Here is a 16,363-nt window from a genome sequence, read left to right on the forward strand (position 1 = left end):
CTTCACAGGTGTGCCCTGTCAGGTTTAATAAGTGGGATTTCTTGCCTTATAAATGGGGTTGGGACCATCAGTTGTGTTGTGCAGGAGTCTGGTGGATACACAGCTGATAGTCCTACTGAATAGACTGTTAGAATTTGTATTATGGCAAGAAAAAAGCAGCTAAGTAAAGAAAAACGAGTGGCTATCATTACTTTAAGAAATGAAGGTCAGTCAGTGTGAAAAATTGGGAAAACTTTGAAAGTGTCCCCAAGTGCAGTTACAAAAACCATCAAGCGCTACAAAGAAACTGGCTCACATGAGGACAGCCCCCGGAAAGGAAGACCAAGAGTCACCTCTGCTTCTGAGGATAAGTTTATCAGAGTCACCAGCCTCAGAAATCGCAGGTTAACAGCAGCTCAGATTAGAAACCAGGTCAATGCCACACAGAGTTCTAGCACTAGAAATATCTCTTCAACAACTGTTAAGGGGAGACCTTGTGCAGCAGGCCTTCATGGTAAAATAGCTGCTAGGAAACCACTGCTAAGGACAGGCAACAAGCAGAAGAGACTTGTTTGGGCTAAAGAACACAATGAATGGACATTAGACCAGTGGAAATCTGTGCTTTGGTCTGATGAGTTCAAATTTGAGATCTTTGGTTCCAACCACCGTGTCTTTGTGCGACGCAGAAAAGGTGAATGGATGGACTCTACATGCCTGGTTCCCACTGTGAAGCATGGAGGAGGTATGATGGTGTTGGGGTGCTTTGCTGGTGACTCTGTTGGGGATTTATTCAAAATTGAAGGCATACTGAACCAGCATGGCTACCACAGCATCTTGTAGCGGCATGCTTTTCCATCTGGTTTGCGTTTAGTTGGACCATCATTTGTTTTTCAACAGGACAATGACCCCAAACACACCTCCAGGCAGTGTAAGGGCTATTTGACCAAGAAGGAGAGTGATGGGGTGCTACGCCAGATGACCTGGCCTCCACAGTCACCAGACCTGAACCCAATCGAGATGGTTTGGGGTGAGCTGGACCGCAGAGTGAAGGCAAAAGGGCCAAAAAGTGCTAAGCATCTCTGGGAACTCCTTCAAGATTGTTGGAAGACCATTTCCGGTGACTACCTCTTGAAGCTCCTCAAGAGAATGCCAAGAGTGTGCAAAGCAGTCATCAAAGGAAAAGGTGGCTACTTTGAAGAACCTAGAATATAAGACATATTTTCAGTTGTTTCACACTTTTTTTGCTAACTATATAATTCTACATGTGTTAATTCATAGTTTTGATGCCTTCAGTGTGAATGTACAATTTTCATAGTCATGAAAATACAGAAAAATCTTTAAATGAGAAGGTGTGTCCAAACTTTTGGTCTGTACTGTATATATATATATATATATATATATATATATATATATATATACACTGACTACTGTGGATACATTTTATACTGTACATCCACTTAATAGAAAAATATGTCATTACTAATGACTACAGATAATTTTGCTCTATTTTCTTGTGTATTTCTTTTTCAGAATGAATGTGGCAGGTAGTCATGTCATTGGAACAAGTGTTGATGCTGGGAAATGAAATCATTGATCCTTATGCCCAGAGAACTTGCAAGTTTAATAGGTAACTGTTATTATTGGGAGGAGCAGCTAATGAGCTGGCAGAATTTGGCATGGTGCTTAGCTAAGGTGCTTTGTGTTGTATAAAATGGGTTTGCAGGAGCAGGAAGATCACAATTACACCTTCCATACCTCCTTAAGGTCCTTCTCTAGCTCTCATCCAGGTAAGTGTCGTGTAATTGTGGTTGGGGTTTGGATGGCTACTTAATCAGAGGTTAGCTTAGAAGTTTAAAGCTGCATGTAGAGTGGAAAAAGATGACGAATCTTACGTTATGTACTAGTTTGGCTCCTTTATGTGTATTTATTTCTACCAATTCTCCACCAATTATATATATAAATTTATATATACAGTACAGACCAAAAGTTTGGACACACCTTCTCATTTAAAGATTTTTCTGTATTTTCATGACTTTGAAAATTGTACATTCACACTGAAGGCATCAAAACGATGAATTAACACATGTGGAATTATATACTTAACAAAAAAGTGTGAAACAACTGAAAATATGTCTTATATTCTAGGTTCTTCAAAGTAGCCACCTTTTGCTTTGATGACTTCTTTGCACACTCTTGGCATTCTCTTGATGAGCTTCAAGAGGTAGTCACCAGAAATGGTTTTCACTTCACAGGTGTGCACTGTCAGGTTTAATAAGTGGGATTTCTTGCCCTATAAATGGGGTTGGGACCATCAGTCGTGTTGTGCAGAAGTCTGGTGGATACACAGCTGATAATCCTACTGAATAGACTGTTAGAATTTGTATAATGGCAAGAAAAAATCAGCTAAGTAAAGAAAAACGAGTGGCCATCATTATTTTAAGAAATGAAGGTCAGTCAGTGTGAAAAATTGGGCAAACTTTGAAAGTGTCCCCAAGTGCAGTTGCAAAAACCATCAAGCGCTACAAAGAAACTGGCTCACTTGAGGACCGCCCCAGGAAAGGAAGACCAAGAGTCACCTCTGCTTCTGAGGATAAGTTTATCCGAGTCACCAGCCTCAGAAAATCGCAGGTTAACAGCAGCTCAGATGAGAGATCATGTCAATGCCACACAGAGTTCTAGCAGCAGACACATCTCTACAGCAACTGTTAAGAGGAGACTTTGTGTAGCAGGCCTTCATGGTAAAATAGCTGCTAGGAAACCACTGCTAAGGACAGGCAACAAGCAGAAGAGACTTGTTTGGGCTAAAGAACACAAGGAATGGACATTAGACCAGTGGAAATCTGTGCTTTGGTCTGACGAGTCCAAATTTGAGATCTTTGGTTCCAACCATGTGTCTTTGTGCGACGCAGAAAAGGTGAACGGATGGACTCTATATGCCTGGTTCCCACCGTGAAGCATGGAGGATGAGGTGTGATGGTGTGGGGGCGCTTTGCTGGTGACACTGTTGGGGATTTATTCAAAACTGAAGGCATACTGAACCAGCATGGCTACCACAGCATCTTGCAGCGGCATGCTATTCCATCCGGTTTGCGTTTAGTTGGACCATCATTTATTTTTCAACAGGACAATGACCCCAAACACACCTCCAGGCTGTGTAAGGGCTATTTGACCAAGAAGGAGAGTGATGGGGTGCTACGCCAGATGACCTGGCCTCCACAGTCATCAGACCTGAACCCAATCGAGATGGTTTGGGGTGAGCTGGACTGCAGAGTGAAGGCAAAAGGGCCAACAAGTGCTAAGCATCTCTGGGAACTCCTTCAAGATTGTTGGAAGACCATTTCCGGTGACTACCTCTTGAAGCTCATCAAGAGAATGCCAAGAGTGTGCAAAGCAGTCATCAAAGCAAAAGGTGGCTTCTTTGAAGAACCTAGAATATAAGACATATTTTCAGTTGTTTCACACTTTTTTGTTAAGTATATAATTCCACATGTGTTAATTCATAGTTTTGATGCCTTCAGTGTGAATGTACAATTTTCATAGTCATGAAAATACAGAAAAATCTTGAAATGAGAAGGTGTGTCCAAACTTTTGGTCTGTACTGTATATATATATATATATATATATATATACAGTCATGGTTGAAAGTGTTGACACCATTGAAATTGTTCCAGAAAATTAAGTGTTTCTCCCAGAAAATTATAGCAATTACACAGGTTATACACATGTTTATTTCCTTTGTGTGCATTGGAACAACACAAAAAACAGAGAAAAAAGGGCAAATTGGACATAATTTCGCATAAAACCCCAAAAATGGGACAGACAAAATTGTTGGCACCTTTCCAAAATTGTGGGTAAATAGACACCAATAAATCATTTGGGCCCAGTTAAGAATCAACAACACCAATATACCTAAAGCAAAGATTAACTACATGGCCCGAGTTAAAAATTGCCAAAACTTTATTGAAAACATATAAAAGACAAAAATGCACAATGTAAAAACAAGGCACACCACAGATGACAGAGAGGTGGAGCACCTAGACCTATACAATGTATAGAGAATAACCAGTATATTATTCACATAGCTCCAACAGGTACATGTACAACGTAAAGTATATGGTATGATAGACCTTTACATATAAAAGTGATTAAACAGCATTGAATACATAAATTGTAAGCCACACATAGAGAAAAAATATATATAAATACATAGGATAGTTCCATCGAAACATGAATATGTGTAAGTAACTATTTTGTACATAATATCCAAGTGGAGCTGCATATATACATAAGAAAGCCCATATTGGAACTACCCAATATAAATATAAAGAAAAACTATATTTACCAAGGAGCGTAGGTCTGAGGTCCAGGCACCCACCATGCACCCAACACAAAAAAACAGAGAAAAAAGGGCAAATTGGACATAATTTCGCACAAAACCCCAAAAATGGGACAGACAAAATTGTTGGCACCTTTCCAAAATTGTGGGTAAACAACTTTATTTCAAGAATATGATGCTAGTTCAAACTAACCTGTAGTAGGTAACAGGTGTGGGCAATATGAAAATCACACCTGAAACCAGATAAAAAGGAGAGCAGTTGACTCAATCTTTGCATTGTGTGTCTGTGTGCCACACTAAGCATGGAGAGCAGAAACAGGAGAAGAGAACTGTCTGAGGATTTGAGAACCAAAATTGTTGAACAATGTTAGCAATCTCAAGGTTACAAGTCCATCTCCAGAGCCCTTGATGTTCCTTTGTCCAACATAATCAAGAAGTTTACAACCCATAGCTCTGTAGCTAATCTCCTTGGACGTAAACGGCAGAGAAAAATTGATGAAAAGTTGCAACGTAGGATAGTCCGGATGGTGGATAAGCAGCCCCAATCAAGTTCTAAAGAAATTCAAGCCGTCTTGCGGGCTCAGGGTGCATCAGTGTCAGCGTGAACCATCTGTCGACATGGCCGCTGGCCGGAAGTGCTCACCTGCAGGGGTCCGCCGTCAAGTGGTAGTGGCCGCTGCGGTGTACTGCAGATCCGCCTCCTATTCAATTGAATGGGAGGCGGATATGCAGTACACCGCCGTGGCCACTACCACTTGACGGCGGACCCCCGCAGGTGAGCACTTCCGGCCAGCGGCCGCTTCTGCTGCCGGCACCGATAACAGCTGATCGGCGAGGGAGCCGCGTGCGGGACCCCAGCCGATGGATAGGGCATCAGTGTAAAAGTAGTGGACAACCCTTTTTAAGTTGAAGATGCCAACAATTGTGTGCGGCCCATTTTGGGGGTTTTGTGTGAAATGATGTCCAATTTGCCTTTTTGTGTCTATTTTTGTGTTATTCTAATACACACAAAGAAAATAAACATGTGTGTGAGAAAACATGTGTAATTGCAATCATTCTCTGGGAGAAATACTATATTTTCTGGAACAATTTTAAGAGTGCCAACACTTTCAGCCATGACTATGTATATATACTGTATATAGCAAAGAAAATTAAGGCAGAGGACAAAAAAGAATCTATCAGTAGGATCTACCCTCCTATGGGCACGTAGGTAATAGAAAATTGAATAAAGTGATACCTTGATATCTGTGATCCGATGTCTTATTCCAGAGAAATCCACATTTTCTTAAAATGTAAATGAACGTTTAAGATCTATGGATCGGATATACAGGGTGGGCCATTTATATGGATACACCTAAATAAAATGGGAATGGTTAGTGATATCAACTTCCTGTTTGTGACACATTAGTATATGGGAGGGGGAAAACTTTTCCAGATGGGTGGTGACCATGGCGGTCATTTTGAAGTCGGCCATTTTGAATCCAACTTTATTTGTTTCAATGGGAAGAGGGTCATGTGACACATCAAACTTATTGAGAATTTCATAAGAAAAACAATGGTGTGCTTGGTTTTAACGTAACTTTATTCTTTCATGAGTTATTTACAAGTTTATGACCACTTATAAAATGTGTTCAAAGTGCAGCCCATTGTGTTGGATTGTCAATGCAACCCTCTTCTCCCACTCTTGACACACTGATAGCAACACCGCAGAAGAAATGCTAGCATAGGCTTCCAGTATCCGTTGTTTCAGATGCTGCACATCTCTTGTATCTTCACAGCATAGAAAATTGCCTTCAGATGACCCCAAAGATAAAAGTCTAAGGGGGTCAGATCGGGAGACCTTGGTGGCCATGAAATTGCTACATGATGATGTGTTGCCCTCTTTATGCACTGAAGATGGCACGTTCCCTGAGTTTTTCCAACAAGATGGTGCACCACCACATTATGGGTGCCAGATCCGAGCATTCCTACATGAACAGTTTCCTGGAAAGTGGATTGGTCATCGTGGGCCAGTTGAATGGCCACCAAGGTCTCCCGATCTGACCCCCTTAGACTTTTATCTTTGGGGTCATCTGAAGGCAATTGTCTATGCTGTGAAGATACGAGATGTGCAGCATCTGAAACAACGGATACTGGAAGCCTGTGCTAGCATTTCTTCTGCGGTGTTGCTATCAGTGTGTCAAGAGTGGGAGAAGAGGGTTGCATTGACAATCCAACAAAATGGGCAGCACTTTGAACACATTTTATAAGTGGTCATAAACTTGTAAAAAGCTCATGAAAGAATAAAGTTACGTTAAAACCAAGCACACCATTGTTTTTCTTATGAAATTCTCAATCAGTTTGATGTGGCACATGACCCTCTTCCCATTGAAAAAAATAAAGTTGGATCCAAAATGGCCGACTTCAAAATGGCCGCAATGGTCACCACCCATCTGGAAAAGTTTTCCCCTGCCATATACTAATGTGCCACATACAGGAAGTTGATATCACCAACCATTCCCATTTTATTTAGGTGTATCCATATAGATTCTCCCTGAGAATATTCCTCCAGAGTTTATTTTAAATAAAAGGGAGCGTTACCAGTGTGAGCAATGTAATGACTGACAGTCAGCTCTCCTGACTTACATATCTCACATTAGTAACGTCTCCTTTTATTGTAAATAAGCTCCGGAGGCAGATTCTCAGGTAATCCATTTTTCTGGCATAAAACATCGCATCGCAGATATCAATATATCATTTTATTCAGCTTCCTATGACCTACCGTATTTGTTGGACCATAAGACACACTTTTTTCCCCCCATATTTAGGAGGAAAATGGGGGGTGCGTCTTATGGTCCGAACCTTACCACATACTTGCGGTGGTGGGTGCGACGGCAGGGCCGATGCAGCAGAGCGGCTGTGCGACGGCGAGGCAGAGTGGATGTGCAGCACTGCGGCGGCGAGACAGGGCAGCGGTGGGTGCACAGTGATTTACAGGAAAATGGCCGTCTGGGAGCTCGGGCTGCCATTTTTCTGTGGATCACAGCTTCATGAAGATGGCCGCGGCTACCGGAAAGCTGCACCGCAGCATCCACCACCGCTCTGCCGCACCGCTGCACAGTCGCAGCCACCGGACAGCAGCGCACACCGCTCACAGGCCCAGGACCCGGCCCCATCCGGACCACAGGCCCCAGCCAGGCTCCATCCCCAGCACAGGCCCCAGCACAGGCCCAGGCCCCAGCACAGGCCCCAGGCCCCACCACAGGCCCAGGCCCCACTTCCGCCGGCTTCCTGAAGGACTCTGCCTACTGTGACCCTCGCTCCAACGCCCCCCAGGTAAAATACCTATTCAGACTATAAGACGGACCCCCATCTTATAAAAAATATTTTTTTTCCTATTTTCCACCCCAAAATTTGGGGTGCGTCTTATAGTCCAAAAAATATGGTACATGCCCATATAGACGGCTCAGGAGGGTTGATCCTATTGACAAATGGCCTTTAAATGTAGATATAGACCAATGACATAGCTACGGTATATCCACTGCTTAATAATAGATTTGTATCATTTATGTAAAGATTAAAGTCCATGTTAAATCACTACATAAAGAAAAAAATAATATTTCAGTTCTTTATTTTATATACTCATTAAATTCTGTACTAGTTCAGCATATTTCTCTCAGTTGAGTTTAGTACAGCTCATAGTTCCTTCATTTCTTCTGTGCACAGATCCACCCTCTATTTCTTTCATCATGGCCCTGTGGATACAATGTCTCCAGCTGGCAGTTCTTCTCATCCTATTTACATCCACCACCCAAGCTAGGTCCACACAGCACCTATGTGGGCCTCACCTTGTAGATGCCTTGTACATGGTGTGTAGTGAAACAGGTTTCTATTACCCTAATGTCAGACGAGACCTTGAACAAACATTAGGTAAGATGTGAATGTGCTCTAAAAATTCAAATATTAAATTTATGATTTTGACAATAGACACAGATTGGTAGAACATGGGGAATTATCCTTAAAAATTTTGCTAAAATTAAAGAGTGGCGCTGACTATAACAACAGTCTAAAGCTTGCTTTTTGTTTCTTCATTTACCACATTTTACTTTTTTAGCTGCAATAGTTGGACATGAGCCCCAATATATTTTTACTTCTGTAAGTTTGAAGGCGGATATGTATATTTATGCCTTACTGACACTAATTGATAGTGTCAGACCGTGTTGGGACACTTCATCAACCGATAATGCCTGAATATCAATTTATTCATATATTTCTAGATGGACTAACAAAGGAATGGCACAAAGCAAAGTTCTTAATAATAATTTATTTAGCCAAAATGTCTTTTATGGGGAATATAAACATTTCTTAAAGAAGACATGTCTGGAGAGTATGATTCTTATCAGGGGTGGTCCACTGTGAAAAAAATTCAATACAGTGACAATCTCCTATGTATTTATGATGCATCAGTAAACTGCTTTGACTAGCTGACCCTTTTTAAATTGTTTTCCTAGTGAGGAGGATACCGCGGCAGAGTGGGGCAAGATGATTGCGTCTGGTTTCACCAACTTCTGCACTTGTTAGAAGTACTTCACTATCTTATTAAACAGTGCAGGGTTTTTTCTTGCTAGCAATGCAAGGATTAATCTGTTCAGCTGATCTCCTGGAGCTTTCCTACCTGGATTGTCTCAGCTGTTCAGTGTTGGCCACTCTCCTCTGCTATGTATGCTCGCCTCTGGCACTTAGGAATTGCCAGTGTCAGTTCTTACTGCCTTGTGTGGAGTTTGAGGTGTAGTCTGTGGTTGGAGTTGGCGTTTGGAGATTTGTTCAGGAGATTATTGCTTGGAGTTTTGTTTATGTGCACATCCCCATCCTCTCCTATTTGGTTTCTCCTTCGTTTAACTCCCCCATGTTCCACTTTGTTGTTTGGCTAGTGTATTTTGTATGATTGGTATTTTCATTTATCCCTGTCCATTTTCCCTTGTTTGTCTGATTAGTGAATTCCTATGCACTTCAGCTTCCCACCTTCCTGGGGCAGAGGGAGGGGACAGATAAGGGTTAATTTAGGTGCTCAGTAAGTGTCACTGGTGTGTCAGGTTTGACAGACAGTCATATGGGGTTTGGCTGCAGAAGGTCGCTGGCATCGCCAAGAGTCTACTGGCAGGTCACCTTCCTTTGGTGCATACGGATTTCATCGACAGTTTGGTACCATTAGTGGTGGAGGGACTTCAGGAGTTCCTGAGGAGGAGCTTTCAGAGTAATTTGAAAATCATGGGAGAGAGATACAAATGTCTGGCTGACAGGAGATGCTCGCCAGGTTCGGACCTAAGTGTGAATGATTTTGTGTGGTTGTCTACCAGGAATATCAAGTTGAAGGTTCCTTCCTGGAAGCTGGGACCTAGATTTATTGGTCCCTATGTGGCGCCCCTGAGGGTTCAGTCGCCACAGGGGTACTGCACCTCAGACCGAGGTGGTTATCTCCTCTCCAAGGTAAGGAGGGAGCACCTCTCAGGACTCAGCCATCCATTCAACACTACACCACTCCTGTCCTGAGGGGGGCTTAAAGGCACCATAGTGCTGCCCCAGCCAGGATAGAGGAGATGGGGGGAACCAAAGATAAGGGGAATCACGTAGTGGGTGAGGGTGGAGGAAGCACCTTTAGGTTACACTTACTAATTCATATCTAACTAACGGCCATCTTAAGTTCAAGGTCTTTGATTGTGGTCTTCATCGCTGAATGTGGCTTTCTGCTAAGAACCTGAAGCCTGTTGACGATACACGGTCCTCGTTCTCTGGCCTTGAGACGAGGAGCGGGTTAGAGTGAACCGCTGTCTCTACCCGGTCAAGGTCCCTACTTAAGAAGGCCTGGAGGGGAGCGGAGGAGAAAAGCTCCACAGGCAAAAGGATCCCAGAGGACGCGGACGGAGCGGCGTACGCCACCTGCTACCCTCATTCTGGCCAGGCCAGAGGGACTCCTGCTGCAAGAGGGGTACCGGCCCCCAATATCTGGCTTTGCTACTTCACGTCTCAGTCAGAAAAGCCCGGAGGCTTAGAGGATCCCACCGGGTAACGGACGGAGCGGAGTCGCCACCCATACCCTTGTTCTGTGTATAGCCAGAGGGAGACCCAGCCTTATAACACGCACCACATACGGACAGGAGAGGACCTAGTGGGAAATTCTAGGAACACTCTGGTGCGGGGGAGGGTCCTGATTGATGCACCCAAACTACCCGGAGTGTGCTGAAGCCCCTTCCTGGTGGCTGCAGCGCGCCATGAGGAGCAAGGAGAAGCCTTGCAGCTGACACCTAACAACGTGAGTAAAGTTTGGAAGACTGCATCCATTGCCTCTGGTTCCTTATTTCAGCGCGGCACCACATCACACCACCCACTACTACTCCCCTGATCCGTCTTCTCTGCCCTGAGGACCTGCTCTGCCTGTGGGGAGTAGTACCATCTTCTGCTGCCATGACATCCCGCCTCAGAGGACTGCCGCAGCGCTGGTGGAGGATCACCAGAAAACCACAGGTGGCATAGTCATTACATCCACTCGATTACCACCGTCCCTCCTAGCCCTTATTTTTACTATGACGACCCTGGGCACGGGCTGGGCCTAGGCCACGACTGCATCCACCCTCCACCAGGAGGCCCGGTTCCGAGTAACCCCATCTCTCAGGGTAGGGCTAGCGAGCGGGAGCGAGGCGTCACACCTATAAAATAACTGCCGTAATTAACACAGCAGCATTTCGTCTGGAGTTACCTCAGGCTTTTAGGATCCACAGTGTGTTTCACAGGTGTCTGTTCAAGAAGTATGTGATACCTCTTGAGTCATCTCCCTTGCCCCCACCCCCAATCATGGTTGATGGCAATTTAGAGTTCCAAATTTTGAAGATTGTGGATTCTCGTCTTCAGCATCGTTCCCTTCAGTACTTGGTGCACTGGAGGGGTTATGGTCCAGGGGAAAGGATGTGGGTTTCAGCATCAGAGATGAATGCCCCTAGGTTGCTTTGTTCATTCCATGCCTCTCATCCAGGGAAACCTGTCCCTGAGTGTCCGGAGACCACTCGTAGAAGGGGCAGTACTGTCACGGGTGTGTCAGGTTTGACAGACAGTCATACAAGGTCCGGCTGTAGAAGGTCGCTGTGTTTGGCTTTGCAAACATCTTCCTGATCCTTTCATGATCCCTCTCGCTTTAGGACCCAGCGGTAATCCTCACCTTGCTTGGGGATTATACCTTTAGGACCCAGCGGTGAACCTGACCTTCTGCTGCTAATTAGCACGCCCTAGCTTTATCCTTAAATACACTCAGTTTCTCCAGAGAGTTGCTGGTGATAGAAAGTTCTAATCTATTCAGGCCTGGAATTTTAGTAGTCAGCTAGAATTTCCTTGGAGTTCCTTCGTGGATTGTTGCCGTGTTCTCTCTGGTGTCATGTTCAAGCTAAGTGTATTCCCTTGTTTGCTTCCCTTGTGTGTACTTTAGTTTGCAGTGGGGCTGACTATTGCTCACCCCTCCCTACCTAGGGCCTATCTTTAGGGTCAGCTAGGGCAGGTTTCCTGCACGGCCATAGGTGCAGAACCTATGTAGGGTCCATAGGGGGGTCAGGTATTTTTGAGCTGTTTAAGGGTCTCCACTCCCCCTTTCCTTACTTGTAGAGCACCCTTTCGTTTTCCTGTCGTTATATGCTGGGTTCTCCCCGTATTCACTGTGACAGTAAGGCACGTGAAACCCAGCATCTCCACCTTCAGGAGTAATCCAGGAGACAGGCATAGACCAGGGTGCCCCTAGTTCTAGGGACATGGTTTGCACCCACAGTCCAAAGGTACTGCGTGACAGTTGTCATTTTAAAGAGGTTGTCCACAACTTTAATATTGATGACCTATCCCAAACAGCCGAACAGCTGTTCTTGGTGCTGCCGACAGCCGGAAATGCTCAGTTACAGAAGTGCTCCATCTACTGATAGTGGCTGCGGCTGGGTACTGCACATTCGTACCCTATTAATTTCAATAGGGGTGGATGTGTAGAACCCAGTCATAGTCACCATCAGTAGACGAATCAGCTCTGTAACTCAGCACTTCTGGCCACCAACAACACCGAAAACAGCTGATCGGCAGAGGTGCCAGATGTCACTGCCCCCACAGATCAAACATTAATGACCTATCCTAAGGATAGATCATCAATGTTAATGTAGTGGACAACCTCTTTAAGGAAAAGCCAAAAAGTGACTGTTCCAAACAATCACAGGGGGTTGGTGCACACTTGGCGTGGCCATGCAGTTCAGTGCACCGTTCCCACATATTTGTTCAGCATCTATCCTTGCCCTCTTCTTTCTTAATTGATAGGTCTGGCTTTTCCGGAGTAATCGAAATGGCGAGATAGATGAAATTTGCACTGCTCAGCTACGCCAAGTATGCACTGAGTGCTTGTAGTTGGTTTAAATAATCATTTTCAATAACCTGGTAGTAATGGTCCACATAAGAGTAAAATATATAATTATTTTTAGTGATGAGCAAGCATGTCCGCTACTGCTCGACGCTCGACGAGTGTTTCCAGGGTTGCTCGGCGGGAGCTCGGGTCTCCTCCCTGTCTGTTTGGCTCTCTTTAGAGCGCCAATGAACATGCAGGAATTGCCTTCCACTCACTGTAATGCCATAGCCATGTTGGTTGTGGCATTACAGTGACTGGCTGGCTGCACAGCGTCATCAGGTCTATATCAGACCTGGCGCCACCATGCTCGTCACAGTCACTCCAGAATCAGACAGTGTAGAGAGAGGTGCTGCTGAACTAGGGAGAGATTTGCTTGGTTCTAGTTAGTGTAGGTGTACCAAACTATATTAGAGACACATATCCATCTCAACAAATAGTCCTTCTGAGGACTAATCCATTTGCAGAGATATCAGGCAGGTAGTGTATATAGACAGGCATGCAGGGTATATAGCAGACTGCAGTGCATATAGCACAAGAGGCTCCATTCCAGTTTTGTCTGCTGCTGCTGCTCTTAGATATTTCTAGAAATAGTACAGGTCTCAGGGGCCAGGAATAATTTTTTTTTGCATCTTAATCCTCATTATTTGCTTAAAAAGCAATCCAGAGAACACAGTTTTTCTGCGCCATTTGCTTGCTGGCACTGCAGAATACAGCCAGGTCCTTTCCATATTACAGTGCTAAAAATCCAGCTATTTAAAACTGTGGTTTGTCCGTCATACGGATCACATATAACTGCGCTGAAAATACTGCAATTTCTGGCCTCCTTTAAAAAATTTTTTCAGTGTGTCAGTGAAGCAATTGATACCAGTTTGCTGTTCAAAATAGTTACCTACAGGCCAGGTATTTTAAACTGTGTTTTCTCCATCACACGGATCACATATACGTTTTCAGAAAATACTGCCATTTCTGACCTCCATTAAAAATTTGTTTCAGTGTGTTAGTGAAGCAATTGACACCAGTTTGCTGTTCAAAATAGTTACCTACAGGCCAGGTATTTAAAACTGTGGTTTGTCTGTCACACAGATCACATATAAGTTCGTTCCAAATTCAGTCATTTGTAGTGAGCGTGAAAGATATTGTCCTCCATTTAAAATGGGCAAGGCACGTGGCAAGGGACGGGGAACTGGACGTGATGGTGATGATTGTTCATGCAGAGGCCAAGGCCGTGGGCAAGCTGAAATTGTGCCACAACAAACACCCACATCTTCTTGGCTCGACCTTCCTGTCCCAATTAATAGGGAACCGCAGAACACCACTATTGAACCCAAAGCAGTGTCAAAAGGTTATTGGTTGCATAGCAGATAATGCTTCCAGTCACTTAGCCACCACCACCATCACCTTGTCTTCCTCACGGTCAAGTCTCAGTAGCTGTGAGTCTGGATCGCATATTTCCCACCCTGAACCTCCTTCCTCCCACCATGCCGAGTGCCCACAGGCAACTGATCCCACCCTTGGACACTCCGAAGAGCTGTTCACTTTTCCATTTATAGATTCTGGCCTCTCACCCGGTCCACTTGAAGCGGGGCAAGAGGAGATCGCATGTAGCAATGGCCAAATATTTGAGCAGCCACGGTCACACGAAGACGACGGTGGGAAAGTGTCACAAGAGGTGGACGTTGATGAGACAAAATTGCCAGATTGTCAGGAGGAGGACCAGAGTGCGAAAGTGGAAGACGAGGTGGTGGATGATATTGTAATTGACCCAACCTGGCAGGATGACATGCAGAGTGAGGAAAGCAGCACACAGGGGGGAGGGAGGCAGAGAACCCCAACAGGCAGGAAGAAGCAGTGTGGTGGCCGCAGAAAGAAGGCAGGCAACTGTTCTCCGTAACACCAACACGAAGGAAGTTGCCAGTACAATTGTTAGGTCTTCCCGAGTGTGGTTATTTTTTAAAGACTCTGCCGATAACCCCAAAAAGGCCATTTGCACAACCTGCCAGGCAAGCATCAGCAGGGGTGGCAAAACGACCAGCCTGACCACCACCAGCATGATCAGGCACATGGCAGCAAAGCACCCGACTTTGTTGGCTGAACCCCAGGGTCCAGGAACAGTGTCTGCGGGTGGCACCATTGCTTCTTCCACTGTTGTGCATGCTAGCCAATCCCCTCTCCATGGTGCTTGTGAAGATGCCTCCTGCCCTACACCTGTCGTTGCACACTCTCAAGTAGCAGCATCAGGAAGCACGTCCACATCCTTGTCCCAGCACGGCGTTCAGTTGTCCATACTCCAGTCCTTGGAACAAAAGCGCAAATACGCATCCAACACCCCACAGACCACACTACTAAATTCCCACATTTCACGACTGCTTGCGCTCGAAATGTTGCCTTTTAGGCTCGTGGAGACAGAAGCATTCCGCAACTAGATGGCGGCGGCCGTCCCTCGGTACTCGGTCCCCAGCCGCCACTATTTTTCCCGGTGTGCCATCCCCACGTTACATAAGCGCGTGTCCCAAAACATTAGCCGTGCCCTCAACAACGCAGTTACCGGGAAAATCCACCTAACCACGGACACATGGATAAGTGCTTGTGGGCTGGGACGGTACATCTCGCTGACTGCACATTGGTTAACATAGTGGAAGCCGGGACTCAGTTGGACCTTGGGACGGAACACATCCTCCCGACGCCAAGGATTGCGGACCCTAGGTCAATCAGGGTTGCCCCCACAGTCTACAGCTCCTGCACCTCATCCTCCTCAGCCTCCACCTCCTCTTCAGCCTCCATCTCCGAAATGACCACATCAGTCACAAGCTGGAAGCACTGCAGCACTGCTTCGGCCAAGAGGCAACAGGCTGTGCTGAAGCTAATAGGCTTAGGTGAAAACCCCCACAATGCTGAAGAGTTGTGGACAGCTTTGAAAGAGCAAGCAGATCTGTGTCTCACACCACTGAACCTACAGCCAGGCATGGTCGTGTGTGACAATGGCCGGAACCTGGTGGCGGCTCTGAGGTGAGGTGAGCTCACACACGTACCATGCCTGGCCCATGTGCTTAACCTCGTGGTTCAGCGGTTTCTCAAATCCTACCCGGAACTGCCGGATCTGCTCGTTAAAGTACGCCGCCTGTGTGCCCATTTTAGAAAGTCACCTACAGCTTCCGCTGCCCTTGCCGTGTTTCAGCAGCTTTTGCAGCTTCCGGCTCACAGACTGGTATGTGATGTCCCCACGCATTGTAACTCTACACTGCAGATGTTGGGAAGGATTTGTGAGCAGAAGAGGGCAGTTGTTGAATACCAGCATCAACAAGGTGTAACATACCTGGCGGCATTCTTGCATAGGGCACCATCTCCCACTATGCAAGATCGCAAACTTGATCATCAGTCCAGTCTGCTAGCCTGGCTTCTTTCCATGCTGTCTGCTTGCCTCTGTTCTGGCTACTTAGGGCGGCGGCCCGGTCACTTCCTGTTTCTTGTAGCTGCTGCGGGCACACCCCTAATGCGTCCTCAGCCTATTGCTGTCAGTCACTGGATATTTAAACCAGCTTCACCTGGAAATTGATGCCTGAGCAACGCTTTCATTCAGTGTGCTCCTTGACTCTGAATGTGCCAGGTCCTGTCCTGTTCTGTTTTTCTTGCCTGCCTGTCCGCCTTCCTGG

The 16,363-nt window shown here is 45.5% G+C and overlaps 1 protein-coding gene across 1 annotated transcript in view; it reads left to right on the plus strand.

Moving 5' to 3' along the window:
- Nucleotides 1–1,713: 1,713 nt before the first annotated feature.
- The window catches only part of INS (insulin), a 29,529-nt gene continuing 14,879 nt past the window's right edge, over nucleotides 1,714–16,363 (plus strand). The window contains exons 1-2 of the mRNA XM_073659548.1: nucleotides 1,714–1,766; nucleotides 8,021–8,224. Of these exons, the coding sequence (XP_073515649.1) occupies nucleotides 8,044–8,224 (181 nt within the window). The 5' untranslated portion in view covers nucleotides 1,714–1,766; nucleotides 8,021–8,043. The remainder of the gene's footprint in view (nucleotides 1,767–8,020; nucleotides 8,225–16,363) is intronic.

This window comes from Phyllobates terribilis, unplaced genomic scaffold, assembly GCF_046119375.1.
Source record: "Phyllobates terribilis strain yellow unplaced genomic scaffold, ASM4611937v1 Scaffold_13__5_contigs__length_258822181, whole genome shotgun sequence".
NCBI classification, from domain to species: domain Eukaryota; kingdom Metazoa; phylum Chordata; class Amphibia; order Anura; family Dendrobatidae; genus Phyllobates; species Phyllobates terribilis.